Source organism: Hippopotamus amphibius, chromosome 2 (assembly GCF_030028045.1).
Source record: "Hippopotamus amphibius kiboko isolate mHipAmp2 chromosome 2, mHipAmp2.hap2, whole genome shotgun sequence".
NCBI lineage: Eukaryota > Metazoa > Chordata > Mammalia > Artiodactyla > Hippopotamidae > Hippopotamus > Hippopotamus amphibius.
This window is the reverse complement of record NC_080187.1, coordinates 115,650,491-115,667,142: the sequence shown is the minus strand read 5'-3', so window position 1 is coordinate 115,667,142 and position 16,652 is coordinate 115,650,491. Positions and strand designations below refer to the sequence as shown.

Below are 16,652 nucleotides of genomic sequence, written 5' to 3'. Positions count from 1 at the left end.
CCATTTCTTTATATAACATGAAGCTAGCTAGGAGAAAGCATTTCAGTAAAACAGATATTTCTCTTAAAGGATTTGTGGCACACAAAATATAGAAGCTTAAGTAAGAAAGAGAAAGACAGAATTCTGAGAGGGCACATGGGCTGGTCTTCAGCACCTTAAGGCTGTGTCTATAATAGAGGAAGGATAGTTTAAAAAGAAGGATCTGGACCCTCTTCTCTCTTCCTGAGTTGTGTTTTTATAGTATGGTTTTATTGCTTTGCAATTACATAGTAAAGTAAATTAGTAAAATTAGAATAAGAGCTGGCTGTAAAATATATTTCTAAAAAAACTACTATTTATTGAGTACTTTCTCTGTGTCAGGTATCATGGTTACTAAGATTTTCATGATTGAAATCTGTTGAGGACTTCCCTGGTGGCACAGTGGTTAAGAATCCAGCTGACAATGCAGGGGATGCAGGTTCGATCCCTGGTCAGGGAAGATCCCTCATTCCGAGGAGCAACCAAGCCTGTGTGCCACAACTACTGAGGCTGCGCTCTCGAGCCCGAAAGTGACAACTGCTCCACCCATGTGCCACAGCTACTGAAGCCTGCACGCCTAGAGCCTGTGCTCTGCAGCAAGAGAAGCCACCGCAATGAGAAGCCTGCGCACTGCAATGAAGAGTAGTCTCCTCTCGCTGCAACTAGAGAACGCCCTCGTGCACAGCAACAAAGACCCAATGCAGCCAAAAATAAATAAATTAATTAATTAATTAAAAAAAGAAATCTGTTGAGTCAATTAAATAAAATCAATGAATCTAGGAAATGAGATTGAAAATTTTAAAGATTCCAGTTCCATTCCAAACTCTGCCAGTGAATAGGGTATTTATAATAGCTCTACCACACATCACATTAAGAAACTGCTCCAAAAAAATAGGAAGACAATTTATAGAAAATTAATATGAGGTAATAATGATTAAAATTTTGCAAACTTGGTGAAAGACATAAATTTACAAATTCAAGAAGTTCAGAAAATGCTAAACAGGCAGATTCAAAAAAGACCATGCTTTGAAACTTCATCGCCACGCTGCTAAAAACGAAAAATAAAGAAAAAAATCTTGAAAGCAGCCAAAGAAAAATGACAAATCACATACAGGGGATTAATGTTTGAGCACAGAATACTCATCAGAAAACACAGAGACTAAAAGACAATGGAACATCTTTAAAGTGCTGAAAGGAAAACATTTGCAAACAAAATTCTATAGCCAGCAAAAATAGCCTTCAAGAGTTAAGGTGAGATAGACTTTTTAAAAAGTCTTTATTGACTTTATTATGATATTGCTTCTGTCTTATGTTTTTTGTTTTTTTTTTTTGACCCTGAGGCACGTGGGATCTTATCTCCCTGACCAGGGATTGAACCTGCACCCCTTGCATTGGAAGGCAATGTCTTAACCACTTGGCTGCCAGGGAAGTCTCCCAAAGTAAAGACATTTTTAGATAAAAGAAACCAAGAAAATCTGTTAGCACCAGATCTGTACAAGAAAAGCTAAGGACAGTTTCCTCAGGATGAAATGAGGTAGTACCAGAGGGAAACTTGGATCTTCAGGAATGAAAAACATCAGAAATGTTTATTTTGTGTAAATTATATATAAAGTTGATTTTTTAAAATTTCAAGGTGATTTTCTGTGAAAAATTCTGAGTGTAACCCGCTGCCACAAATCAAAGCTGGCAGAGATAAAGAGTGGGCTTTGCTACAGGAGAACTCTCTAGTCTCATCTCCCTCAACCATTGCATTTATCTGGTGCTCAGAAACAGATCAGAATATTTGCATGGCTTTTGCTGTTGGCCAGGAAATAACTGTCTTAAACTACCTCTTCTTCTGTCTGCAAATACTATTTTGTGTGATCTAGAGCTACTGTAAACTAGAGCAGAACAGAATGTCATAAAAAATACCCAGAATATCTTGTCACTGTAAATGTTTTGGCTACTACAGTACACGTTCAGAAATTAAATTATATACAGATAACTGGGGCTAATGGTGTGACTTTTTTTTTTTTCTCCAACAGCGTAAAGAAAATCAGGTAGAAATATGCTGGTAATTTCAGAGTGTCATCCCTTTCAGCTCAATTCAATCCTGACATTCTTCAGAATGAAAGACCTTTCAGAAGACTTCTGCATTTGACATGACTAAAAGCAACACCATCCCCTTGATCCTGTACTGGAAAGGGGACAGCACTGAGGTCAGCTGACAAAATGGGAACATGAATGGTTGATTAAAGTATTACATCAATGTTAAATTTAGTAAAGGTCATAACTGTGTGGTGGTTATATGAGAGAAGATCCTCATTCTTAGGAGATACCTCAGTATTTAAGCATAAAGGGCCATGGTGTATGTATGACCCTCAAAAATAGTTAAACACATACACCTACAGAGAGAGAGAGAGGGAGGGAGAAATGATAAAGCAAATGGAACAAAGTGTTCATAAATAGATGAATCTAGGTCAAGGGTATGTGGAGTATTCTTTGCACTATTTTTATTTTTGTAGCTTTTCTGTAAGTTTGCAATTATTCCAAATAAAAACATCACAGGAAAAAAAAAAAACTGTGGAAACAATCCAAACCACAATGTATGTAAGTAGCAACAATTAGAAGAAAAAATGTTTAATTTCAATAGGAAATACCTGCTTATGAAAATTACTTTATTACAGTGAACCACTAAAGTCGTTATTAGAAGAATCCAGAGAAATATTATGGACACTTAACGGTCAGTATTCTTTCCATGCTTAAACAGTGTAGCTATCGTGGATTCCTCTTGCTTCATATTGCCTAGGATTCACTTTTTATGAGGGAGAGTCAAAAATTATCCGCACTCCGGTTATATTAAAACTTCTGTTGGCTGTACTGTCTTATCAGCGCTTTCTGTTCAAGGCTACTGTCTCCCCAGTCACTGGTGTGGAGGTGTGAACGTGTTACATCAGTTCATTTGTAACTGCAGTGCAAGCAAAAATGGATGCCCCACTTGTGATCTGCACAAAAGAAGAGCAGCGTGCAGTGATTTGTTTTTTGTGCTCTGAGGGTGTACCCGGTGCTGATATTTATCGAAGACTTTGTGCGCAGTATGGAGAAAGTGTTTTGTTGTGACGAAGTGTGTATGAATGGATAGAGGAGTTCAAGGAAGGTCACACAAGTGTTAGCCATCAAGAAGGAGCCAGATTCACTTCTGATGAAGAAGTGAAGACAGCAGTGCATTTGAACATTTTTAATGAGGGAATACGAAAGCTTGTTGACAGATGGACAAAGTGTGTTGAAAAGCGAGGGGATTACATCGAAAAATGATGTATTTGTCTTTTCTGAAAGTTAAATTCTACAGCCAGAGTGCAGATCATTTCTGACTCACCCTTGTGTGTGTGTGTGTGTGTGTGTGTAGACACACATTTTTATAGGAAAATACATGTTCCCACATAGTACTTTCTAAATACTCCCTCTCTCTTTCCACTCTCTTTCATTCTCCCTCCCTCCCACCCATCCCATCTCTCTCTCTCTCTCTTGCTCTCTCCTGTATATCTCTATCAGTTTCATTTTGCTAAGCCAAGAACTTGGAATTTCATGTTTGATCTTAAAAACACTTACACAGGCACAGTTCTTGATGTCCTCAGTGAAGATTTTGAGGGGAATGCTTTTTGGCTGGTCCTTCTCTTTGGCTAACTTGATGTACCTAATAAAATTCAGTAATAACCCAAAACAGAGTAGACGAATTAGCTATTAGCTTATTTTCAAATCAATCTGTGTTGCTAACATTTTAAATAGTCTTTTTTATTCTCAAAGCATATAGATAGACTCAACAAAATCAAATTAGGGGTTGGAAGAAAATATGCAAAAATGTTTCAGGAAAATAAGATATGACCCAGAAAATAAAAGGTCTCCTTTGTCATGTGAGATGTGGGCAGCAGATCCAGTCCTCAAAGCTTTCCTGCCTAGATTGGCAGGCCCAGTGCCTTCCTGGGTTCAAGGGTAGGAAGTAGCAGTTGCTTTGAGAATCATTCAGTACAGTCAGTAACCTGCACTTATGGAAATTTAATATATGTTTTGAGAATAATGGTAGCTCCAGCCATCAGGATGGAGAAAAGGGAAAGATGAGAGTGATAATCAGAACTTCCTCAAAAATAAGCAGAACATACATGTAAATGAGAGAACAGTATTTTGCAGTAGGAGCCATGATAAATCTACACAAGAGGGTAGTCTAACAATTCCTACCAAAGAGAGGGAGAAAAGTTTGGGGGCACTGCCTTGAAGAGATTTGTATTCTTCTATCATGGATTAAAGATTTAAGATACGTATACAAAATACCTTTGAAGGAAAGAGTGCCATTTTTCCTTTAGTTTGGAAGAACTGTAATATTAAAAAATGGGAGAAAAAATTACATGAAATACTTACACTAACATATTAAGACTTGTACTAACATATCAAGTGCCATTCCAGATAAAAATATCAGCAGCCAGTTGTTAACTGATGTGTATGCATGTGTAAGTTGTACCTTCCTCATAACTGGGCTTTTGATGGATGGACTCTGCTCTTTTTCAAGCAGTATTACAGCGATCGCAAGTAGATCTTAAGAGAAATTGGTTTGGAATCTAAACACTTGATTGCAGCTGTGTGATGCAAGTTGTGTCATCACGGGCAAGTCGCTTAACCACTCTGAGCTTCAGTTTTCAGAACTGAAGAAGGGTTAATTATACCTCAGAGTGTTCTTGCAGCTGGAAGTGCGATTCAGGTATAAAGAACATTATTATTCAGATTACATCATACTTAGGAACTGGCATTTGGATGGAACTGTCTTGTCCCAGAAACAAGAGTATCTTTTTAGGGAAAAAACCCTACAGTATTTTATTCCTTTATGTGTATAGCGTATAGCAGATTGTAATACATTAAATTAGTTTCTAGAAAACACGTTTTTCAGTACTGTGATCCTCTGATCGAGATCAATCTACCTACTGCTAAGTTATTAAAGAGTAGTAGTTTGTCTGCTAAAGTTTGTGCAGCATTTACTATCCAAAGCTGAAAATGTTTTAAGTCTCATTCATGTGTGGACTTATCACTTACTAGCTTTTATTTATTGTAGTAAATTTCACATAACATAAAATTGACCATGAGTGACCTTCAGTACATTAACAGTATTGTGCAACCCTCACCACTATCTGGTTCTGGAGCATTTTCGTCACCCAAAAGCAAACCCAGTGTCCATTAAGCAGTCACTCCCCATCCCCCCACCCTCAGGCCCTGTACCACATTTTGTTTATACATTCATCAGCTGATAAACACTTAGGCTTGTTTATTTGGCTATTGTGGATAATGCTTCTTGTGAGCATGTGTGTATAAATTTTTGTGTGGATGTGTGTTTTCATTTCCTTTGGGTATATACCCAGAATATATATGTTCTCCAGGGGCTGCCACATTTTATTTTCCTGTCCTCAACGCTGCTCCTGCCCCCTCCATCACCATTTCAGGACGTGTTTTAATCAGGAAGTGGAAATGCCCACTTATCTCCGCAACCGACATATGTACATGACACAGCTTCTAATTACTCATGGCAGTCTGCGGGAGAGCAAAACAGCCAATGGCAAAAGCGCTAGGTGCCAGGCATTGTCATACATGCCGTATATGTTCTTACACAGATTTTTAGCCAGTATGACACGTGTGAACCTGCCTTTCGCATTCCCCCCTCACTAGAAAACAAGAATCTTGGACCCTCCCTTATCATAATCTTTGAATATTCCCAGTTGAAACTGCTTCCTTTCACTTGCAACATGGAAAAGATGTTAAGCCATAGGAGCTGATAATCTTTCGAGAAGTAAGTCATGGAAAGTAGACATGTAGAAAATGACACAAATCATATTTCTTCCCAAAAAGCTTTGAAAACGTTCCTGAAGTCAACAGCTGCATTCTAGAATAGAGTATAAATTAACAACTTGGCAACATTTTCGTTGTCCTGTCTTTGTGATGGTGCCAGAGATTTTGGTGGAGTGGGGCGGGGGGGACAAGAAAGAGGAGTGTTGAGTGCCTGTGATGAACACTCAGTGTGCATAAGAATGAGACTTGAGGTGTGGTTGTTCCCGAAGGGCAGGCATAAGTGTTGCATGACCCCTGGGAACCCAGCAGTGTCGACCTAGGATGTCCACATTCCCCATCCTCACTCCAGCCTAAGGATGCGTCTTGGAAAACTGACCTGTACTCCATGAAATCATACCTTTGTTTTAGACTGTCACCCCTCTGCAGACACCAAATAAGATAACCTGTACACAGCAATGTAGGCGACCTAGTATTTGATGAAATGATGAATGTTATGTGTCTAATTAAATCCTGTTTTTAAGGGAATTAATTTGGGAATATAAAGTCAGTTTTTCAAATGTAATTGTACTTGCTCAAGAAAGATATTCTAGTGATTTAAAGACACAGATACTCCCTTGAGATTAGGGGGCAGGAAGTTGGAGCGGGTTCCTAGGGTCTTGCTCTCATGCTCCTCCTTCCCGATACACGAACACCATGAACACATGAAGATGCAACTTCCCAAGCTCACATGGCCCATTGAAAAACCGCTGGTCAAAACCAAAGGAAGTTATTCCAGTAGTTCCCACTATTTATGATCAATATGCACGTATTTGCACATAAAAACCGTTTTTGGGGAAAGTACAAGGCATACAGGTGTCATGGGCTGTCAAAAGGTGAGTCACTGGCGTGATATACGATCAGATTTCAGTGTTTTCCTTTTTTAACCCTTACAAATACAGGACCAAGCTGTAGGTCTTACCTGAAGGTGGCCACAAAGTTCACCGTGGGCCAGCCTAGGACAAAGGACTTCCTGGCACCAATGTTGGCTTCACCAACTTTGTCTGTACAGTTGGCAGTCCACATGGTGCTCAGTGGTATTTCATTTTTTACCTTAAAGTTCTTTTTATACCTGGAAAGAACCAAACAACACTTCTGTTAGTCTGTTTCTTAAATGTAATGGGAGAAGCTGTGTTCATGCTAAGGATGCTAGTTCTCACTGCTCCAGGGCAAAGCATGTCTCCTTCATCTCTGTTACTCTGTGTGCACAGCATAGCGAGTAGTTTGATAGACCTTTTCAAAGTGTGTGCTGAGCAGAGGCTGGTCCAGGAAGGCCCTGAAAACACTTCCTCGATGGCAGGAAATAGGCATTTTCTGAATGTTGAGTGTTGAGTATGCACCATCGTTTATATTTTAGAGCTGTTTTTAGAGAACCATTAACTCATTCTTATATTTGTTATTTATGACACTATATATTATATATGTATCTTTGTAATTATAATTTATTATACATTCACGTCTTGCCTACTTCAAAAAGTATTGAGGGGCTGAACAAAGATACATGGTACATGGTTTGTAAAAATAATTATACAGTCTTTTTCCTAGCAGAGACAGGCAAAATAAAAGCTGGGATTAGAGAGACTTAAAATACATTTTCAACCTTAATTTTTAAAAACATTTTTTAGTATAGGTTATTTTAAGTTTCCTTTCTTAAGATTTTGTTCATACAATTTTCTCTTTGACTATAGCTAAAACTGAAAAACTGTTAGCATACAGGCTGAACCCCAACTTAAAAATCAGTCAATCTCAGACCAGTGGCTAGGGTGTCTCATGTGTAAGTGATAGACATACTTCCCATTTATCTCTGGGGAGTCAGAAGGTGATTGTCACCAGTGAAACTGCTTTCTGACAGTTTCTGCTGATTCTCTTTTGACTTCTGATATGGAAACTACCATATCTTTTGGTTAATTCACAAATTTAACACTTAGGTGGGCCTAGGATTTAGATCTTTACAAGTCCTATGAAAGATGCCTAGGGGACTTGGGCACACTGCTCTGGAACTCCCCACTAGCCAGAACCACATGTAGAAACACTAAAGGTAGAATGGGATCAAAGACACCGCATGTGCAGAAATCCCTGTGACTCTACTGATTCATGGAACAGTTAAAGCTACAACTCTTCAGTGGGATTTATGAAATGAAAATAATTTTGCAGGAAGCCCACTTGAAGGATAATCTAGATTCAGTGAGCACTATGAATATATATATATATATATATATATATATATATGGAAACATACCTTATAATTCAAGGTGGCTTTTTTCTACACTTAATTTCAACAGTTTTACCCTATGTCTGTGTATTTTAAGATTTCTATGAAACACAATTATCAGATAAAATTCTTTTTCTACATAGTAATTCTAAAGACATTATGAAGCTAAAAATATATGGCCAATGGGGAAGATAGACACATATCTGCTGGATTTTATAGATTTTTTTTCTGATGTAGATATCCATGTGTATTGACACCCAAAGTACTGTGCAGAAACTTCCCAATACACTGACCTTGCAAAAGTCATTTCAGTAATTCTCTTCTTAGTGAAATGAAGTGCCAAAATTATCCACTCCCTTGAAACCAAACCTAGGAGTTATCCAAAAGTCCAGAGCATGGTTTCCACTCTCCTATAACATTGAGCACTTACCATATGCCAAGCACTGTTGTAAATATTTTATCAACACTATTTCCTTTAATTGTCAAACAACCACACCAGGCAGTCTTTTTTAGCCCCATTTTACAGAGGAGGAAACTCACAGAGAGGTTAAGAGAATTGCCAAAAGCAACAGAAACAGGGTTTGAACTCAGACAACCTGACTCATGAGCCTGTGCTCGTAACCACTTGGCCTCCATGGGTGTTGACCTGTAGATCCCTGAAGAAGCCTCCTCCTCTTGCCTGTCCTCAGCCCCACCTCTTCCCACAGAGCCACCAGGCTTTCTGATGGGATTGTTCTTTTATTTGTGGAGTGAGATGATATATCTCATGATATTATACCAACAGAGCTAGATGCTAGCTTGGAAATGTTTAAACTGTATCACAACAAAGCTTTATACTACAGTGATTCTCCTAGGGTCTCATTGTGTTTCTTCACACTCAGTCACAACTCAGTGAGATTTTCTCAGTAGAAGTCAGAAAGAACAAAGCTAATGTAAACTAACTCGAGAAGAAGGGAGAGGAGGGCTGCAGTTTTCATTTCTATCGTGTGTCCCTTACTATGGATACCCCTCTCCTTTCCTTTACCTCAACCTTTATACCAGGGAGTAAGCCCCAATGGTTTGTGGAATTTATAGGAGTCTAGGGAGATTTCTCTTTACACAGGGGTGTCCCCTTAGATGCTTAGGAGAAGGGATTGTGGTGTATTCTGTAAGTATCTGTCATTTCACTGGTAAATTAATAGTAATCGTCATCTTTTGACCTAAATAAAATTCATTTTTCATTGTTTCTGTATTCTTCAATAACTAAACATGAGGATAGTGATGTCTAAAGACGGTGTGAGCTACGTACAGTCCCTTCCCATTTGTAAATTCTTCATGGACCTCTACTAGTATTAATATCTTAGTATTTACAAAGCAAATCCTGTTCTAAACAACAGAGGTAATAATTTTATTTGAAAAATAACTTATTAAGCATTCTAATGAATATCAAAAGTGATATTGAAGGTTTCATCTGAGTTTAATTCTTGAGAACAGAATTTTCTAGTGTATGTAGTATGAAAAAGAAAGGACAAAAACCTCAAAACAATTTTCACTGAATATTAACATCCCACACAACTGGAGAAATATAATTTCTTTGTGAAGAAACAAACATTTTAATCCCCCTTATTATTACATACAAGCTAAATTTTACTTATTCTGACCAACTACATAGGTAGCAATCAGCTGTTTATTCCATTTGTGTTGATTTCTGTAGCATCAGTCTAAAGATGAGTGAGTTTTCACCTGAAGTCTGAAGGTGAGCTGAGGTAAAAGGAAACTTCATTCATTCCCTCCACCCCTTGTTATGGCAAGTGGAAAAACTGGGTGCTAAACTCAGATTATTAATTGGAACAGACTGATTCAGGGCATAACACGGTCCTCCATCTAAAAAGATGAGGCACGACAGGGAAGAAGTACGTTTGTTATCACAGAAGGCTATTTCTTTTTTGTTGTTTCTTTCTGGAATAAAAAAAAAACAATTTTTCTTTCATATTAATAATGATCATGACTATACCTAAATGTATTATGGGAATGATCTTGTAGGTAGTTTTCTAAAAATTGTGGAGAAAATTTGTGCAAGGTTGGCGGCACTCAGTCCTGCTAGTTATTGCAATGGAAGAATTGTGTTCCCCCCGCTCCCTGCCAACACCTTCACACCCTGACGCCCTCACTGCCAACAAGACTATATTTGGAGATGGAGCTTTTAGGGTGTAATTAAGGCTTATGAGGTCATAAGGCTAAGATTCTAATCCAGTAGGGTTGGTGGGCTTGTTAGAGGAGGGAGAGAGCTTTCTTCCACTCTCCCCGCATCCATGCACTGAGGAAATGCCATGTGAACATACAGTGAGAGGACAGCCATCTGCAAGCCAGGAAGAGAGCTCTCATTAGAACTTCCCTACGCTGGTGCCTGATCTTGGACCTCCAGCCTCCAGAACTATCAGAAAATAAGTTTCTGTTGTTTAAGCCACCAAGTCTATGGTATTCGTTGCATTTGTATTCAGGGTTGAGAGCAAAGTGCACCCAGTTGGTTCTGTCTCCAACATGTATTCCAGATCTGTCTGGCCTCATCTTTCATTGTCACTGTCAACCCCACGATGGAGCCTTTGTTCCTGTTCATCAGGACTGTTGCCTCCTCTAACTAGTCTCCCTGCTTCCACTCTTGCTTACCCAAAAGTCCATCATCTTCCAATAGTTAGAAAATTCTGCTAAAAATATAAACTAGATATGGCTCCTATCCTAGTTAAACACCCTTCAGGATAGTATTTCAACCCCTTCCAGGCCTGTGGAGACCCTCTGTGACCTGACTACCATATCACATCTAATGTCACGCCCCCTGCTTCAGGCTCCAGTCACACTGGCCTCCCCTGAACTCCTCCCTCCAGGGGACTGAGCCGCACCCACTTGGGCCTAGACGCCTAGGAGACTCATGCACCTTGGCTGGGGATGGTGGCTGCTGCTCACCCCGCAGGTCCAGTTTAGAGGCTGCTGCCTTGAGAGGTTCTCCTGCACAGCCCCTCTCTAAGATGGTCCCATCTTCTACACGGTACCCTATCTCCCTTGTATCAGAAGCACTCATCACAATCTGTAATTTCCCCCTCTTATTTTTATCATCTGTCTGCAAGCCCCAGGCAAGAGAGACGCTGTCATATTTTCCTACAATAAGGGTTAGCGAATGTGCAATTTTATGATCCTCGGGAGAGCATGCCATGTATACGCACTTGGTATTAGATATAAGCAACACATCGCTGTATAAGAAGAGGTGCTGCTTCTGCCTCCTCCAGCCTCTTTTGAGTTCTACGGGGCTGTGGATCAGCAGGGTATGATTGGCTCCCTCAGAGGATGTAGTATTTTGGCTGTGGGTGTCCACCTCAACGGAAGGGCTTCTCCTGCAAAACACAAACACCATAGAACAGCTAGTCGCTGGTCAGATGTGTGATGGAGTTCATGTTAAATGTCAAGCTCGACACACCTCTAAAAATTAGACTCAATCTCCCAAACAGGGCTTCATAGCTCAAACTCAGGAGTCAGTAAGTTATAGAAAGTTACTGAAAGAAATGAGGTCACCTAGGGAGTTGATATGGACAGAGAAGAGTTTCAGGAACAAAACCCTGGGGCATGTGGACTCTTAAAGGTGGGGAAAAGAAGAAAGCAGCAAAGCTGGTCAGGAACTGTTAGGAAGAGGAGAACCAAGAGGCCAAAGGTAGAGAGTAGGACAAGAAGGTAAAAACCACCACCACCAACACACCAACAACAACCACCCAAAATAGGACAATTTGTGGCCTCATATAGATAAAATAAAAGGATATGGAGATTTGCAAAGAAGTAATTACAATTCAGTTTCACGTGAACATAAAAATGTAGATAACTGAGGATTCTGGAAGATTGACCCCAATCTTATCTAAGTATTCAAATTTGGGGGAAAATTCTCAAAGATCAGCAAATAATGCTGGAAACATCAAAAAGTTTCTAAGTATGGTAGTGCTTAGCTATTATTTGGTTGAGCTATGACTACGCTCTAACATAACTCTCAGGTCATGATAGGTAAAACAACTAAGTTGAACAGAAAATACTCTTTGATAAATAGAACAGACATGTTCATAGATCTACAGAAAGTTCTCCCCCGTGGAGCCAAAAAAGTGTCTCCTACTCCCCACTCCACCCCAGGAATGTAAAGCTGCTCACTTGTGTTCAGCAGCACTGAATCCTATGAACACCAGTAGCTCTTCATGAAACCAGTGCTGAAGTTAAAAATTAGTTCATATGCCTTTGAGGAAATAAAACAAAACACTTCCTGTGACCACCATCTGTTTTGATGATCAAAAATAGTATATTAAAAGACTACCTGAGGCGGCGAAACCTTGACTGACCACCAAAAAGCTCAAAGTGCTTTCTGATTGACGCGAACATCGTTTTTTCTCCAATTCTTGGCACTGAAACCAGAGTATGTCTACAGCACTTGGCAGAGTACTGTGGACAAATCCACGAAAGCTCAGGATTCTGTAGTAGTCAAGATCACTGGCCATTATGATGTCAGAGTTTTGAGGCTTATGCTATAACTGACAAACGCCATACTTGTTTCGCTGACTTTGCTTCCACCTTTTCATATTTTAAAATTCCTCTTTTTATTTTGAAATAACTGTAGATTCCCATGTAGCTATAGGAAATAATACAGAGTCTATAACCTTTTACTCAGTTTCTCCCAATGGTAACATGTCTCTAAGCTATAATACAATATCATAACTAGAATATTAACATTGAAACAGTGAAGATACAGCACATTTCCATCACCTCCGCAATCCTTTAAATTACCCTTCTACAGCTATGTAGACTCCCTCCAACTTTTACCACCTCTTTAATCCCTGGCAACCACTAATCTTTCTCCATTTCTTTACTTTTTGCCATTTTCAAGAATGTTATACCAATGGGATCACACAGTATGTAACATTTTGGGATTTGCTCTTGTCCACTCAGCATAACTGGAGATTCATCCAGATTGTTGCAGGTATAATAGTTCGTTTCTTTGTAACTCTTGGTAGTAGTCCAGGATAATGATGTATCACAGTTTGCTTAACCAACTGGGTTGTCTTCAGTTTTGGCCTGTTACAAATAAAGCCTCAACAAAAACTTGTGTACACATTTTTGTGTCAACATAGGTTTCCCTTTCTCTAGGCTAAATGCCCAGGAGTGCAAATGTCTGGTTGTATGGTAGTTGTACCTTTTGTTTTTAAAGAAACGGTCAAATCGTTTTCCAGAGTGGCTGTACCATTTCACATTCTCACCAGTACTGTATGTGTTTGTTTCCCCAAATCCACACAAACATTTGGTGGTGTCATTTTTTATTTTAGGCATTCTGATAGCTGGGTAGCTCCATCTCATTGTGGATTTAATTTGCATTTCCCTAATAGTTAATGACACTGAACATCTTTTCATGTGCTTATTCGCCATCTGTATATCTTCTTCAGTTTTACGAACCCACGGTAATCTGCTAAAAACATTTCCTGTAAAGACACCTTTCTCTTTCCACTAGAAAATTGACCATTGTGCAGTTGAGGAGGCTGCTGCACAGATAGTTTAGGTACCATGAACCCAAGCAGCCACAGTGTAATGGAAGGATTCAAATCCCGCTGACTCTGGAGGTCACACAGCCTCTGGGCAGTGAGGCCCCTAATCTTTTCTCACAGGGATGGTCTCTTTGCTCTGACAACAGTGAAGGACTGAAATTTGATTATGTAAGAAAGTTTGTGGTTTCCCTGGCAGGCTCCTGTAATAGTTATCTGAATACATATCTTTTATTCCCCACTAGACTCTAAGGACCTCAAGGAATGAGTCTATTTTTTGATGTATCATTAAATTCTCACAGGCATTGGCACATTGGAGGAATTCAAAACATTTTATTGAGTAAATCAATGATATAGCTTTCTGCCCTGGATGAAGGAAAAAAAGAGAGAATCTAAAAGTCTCTCTTCCTTTTACTTCATTCATTTAACAGAGAGTATTTGAACCCGTACTGAAGGAAAGGCACTTGGTTAGGTCTGGGCAGCAGGGAGCAAAAGGGACTCTGGCCCAGCTCTCTCACAAAACCTAGATTGAAATGGGGGAGACAGAAATTAAACAGAATCTCACCAATAACTCTTATGTCAGACTCTGGTAGGTACTACAAAGAAAAATTAAAGAGTGAGATGAGCAATTACAAGACGGACCAGACACCTGACTTTGTGGAGAGGGCAGGCAAGGAAGGCTTCTTTGAACAGCTCCTGTGAAATGAGCTTTACAAGATAATTTGGGGGACTTCCCTGGTGGTCCAGTGGGTAAGACTCTGTGCTCCCAATGAAGATGGCCCAGGTTCGATCCCTGGTCAGGGAACTATATCCCACATGCATACCACAACTAAGACTCCACATGCCACAACTAAAGATCCCACATGCCATAACTAAGACCCGGCATAGCCAAAATAAATAATAGATTTTTTAAAAAGATAATTTGGAATTAATTAGGAGGGTGGAGAGGAAAGGAGAGAGGTAAAGAGGGTTGGAGGGAAGGAGCAGAAAGAGAGAGAGGGAAAGAGGGAGAAGAAGAGAAGAGAAGAGAAAAATGTGTGTTGGGAGAGGATGTTTCATATTTCTTGCTGAAGGGATAGAATCTGAATATATGAAATTTCAGAGACGTGAAAGAGTTTGGTAGATTGGAGACACTAACAGAAGGTACGGGAAGGTGAAGTAAGTCAGGAAAGGTGGGTGGAGGCCAGAAGCACAGGTCTTTTTAGCCCTTTGTGACTTTGTTAAGGTCTTCACTCTTAAAATGAACTAGCATAGAAGCGGCATATAGACAGTGGCCTCCAGAGACTATTCAGCACTTTTAAAGGGACAGTGCTGGTCTGGACATGCTTGACTGTGATTAGAACCCTGGAGGCTCATTGGGCAACACTTTCTGGCCTCTCATCAAGCATTTGGCAGAATCTATTTAAGGCAAGAAATGTAGGCAGACATATCTCTGCACCTTCCCCAGTTCCCAAATTATCTCCATTCTCTGCCTCTCCCTTTTGGAGAGGTTAGGGGCCAGGAAGACGTCTCCCCTTCTAGAATCTAGTCACTGGTAATCAGTTCTGATATTCGTCGAGGAGCTTTTTAGGCTGTCCTCTCCCAGAAATTTTGAGTTACCAGATCCAGAAAACCTGTATTTATAAAAAGTGTTTTGCATGATCCTTACATAGGACCAGGACTGTGATTGTTTTTTTAGGCATCAGTTGAGGAAGAAGTATTCTTACACCATCTTCCCTTTCTAGTGAAGCAAAAGAGAGAACACTTCTCAGAAAGATCAAGGAAGTGTTCCTTAGTCATGTAATAGTAATCTTTAAATGTAATAGCTAAAGCTGAATTTCTTCCAAAATACCATTGTTAGTTCTTTTAATTTTATGAAAGAATTCTAAATGGAAAAACAGTGACGTGTGTTTTCTTTTTTTTTTAACTTTATTTAATTTTTTTATTGGGGTATAGTTGCCTTACAATGTTGTATTAGTTTCTGCTGTACAATGAAGTGGATCAGCTATATGTATACATATATCCCCTCCCTCTTGGATCTCCCTACACCCCCACCCCCAATCCCACCCATCTAGGTCATTACAGAGCACCGAGCTGAGCTCCCTGTGCTATACAGCAGGTTCCCACCAGCTATCTATTTTACACATGGTAGTGTATATATGTCAATCATAATCTCCCAATTTGTCCCACCCTCTCCATCTCCCTCCGTGTCCACATGTCCATTCTCTGTGTCTGCGACAAGGCGCGTTTTCATTTATTTCATTGAACACTGAACTTTTGCCCTAAGTATCAAATAGAAGAGGTGATCCTATGACAATAGTACCAACATTTAAACACGTTGCAAAGACGAGACTATTCTGTTTTTTCCTTTAGATTTTTAACTCTTTGATTAAATGTCTGTATTGGAAAACAGATTGGGTATTGTCAAGAGCATGAGTTCTGGAATCCAGTTACCTAGTTTTGAATCCTTCCTTGTTCTTTACCATGTGGAAAGACTAGGAAAATCGGTGTGCAATGTCCTTATTTGTAAAATAGAGATGATGATAAAAGTACATCATGAAAATTAAGTGAGATTATACTTCAGAAAACTTACTGTGGTACCTAACACAGTAATCCCTCAGTTAATGTTAGTCATACTTTTAGGAGACTGAAACTTTGTATTCAAAGATAGCAAGCAGCATGGTGGATATTCTTCCAAGACAAAGACAGGGAGATAGAACAGCTACCAATGTTGACTGACTGACTACAAGTTGCCAAGCTCTTTGCCATGCAGTTTATGTACATCATCTCATTTCTTTGCAGCAGATTTGTGAGGTGAGAATCATTATTTCTAGTTTTAGAGATGGAGAAACTGAGGCTCAGGAAGGTTAAGTAACTGAGAACCATATAGCAAACAGTTTAGAGTCACGTTTGTCTCATTTCAAAGTCAAAATGTTTGCACAACTGAACAATGTTTCCCCTCTGGAGGAGGGAAGAAAATATATTTAAGCCACATCAGGTTTAGGTTGGCTCCCAAATTATTTAATTGGAATGTATCTAAGTGTTTTCATTAACTGTCAGCATTT

The 16,652-nt window shown here is 39.4% G+C and overlaps 1 protein-coding gene across 1 annotated transcript in view; it reads right to left on the bottom strand.

Annotated features, from left to right (window-relative positions):
• The window catches only part of LOC130844436 (rho GTPase-activating protein 20-like), a 28,765-nt gene extending 16,308 nt beyond the window's left edge, over positions 1-12,457 (bottom strand). The window contains exons 1-5 of the mRNA XM_057720683.1: positions 12,393-12,457; positions 11,269-11,436; positions 6,782-6,931; positions 4,324-4,365; positions 3,607-3,691 (exon numbers count right to left, since the gene is read on the bottom strand). Of these exons, the coding sequence (XP_057576666.1) occupies positions 3,607-3,691; positions 4,324-4,365; positions 6,782-6,931; positions 11,269-11,436; positions 12,393-12,457 (510 nt within the window). The remainder of the gene's footprint in view (positions 1-3,606; positions 3,692-4,323; positions 4,366-6,781; positions 6,932-11,268; positions 11,437-12,392) is intronic.
• Positions 12,458-16,652: the final 4,195 nt, after the last annotated feature.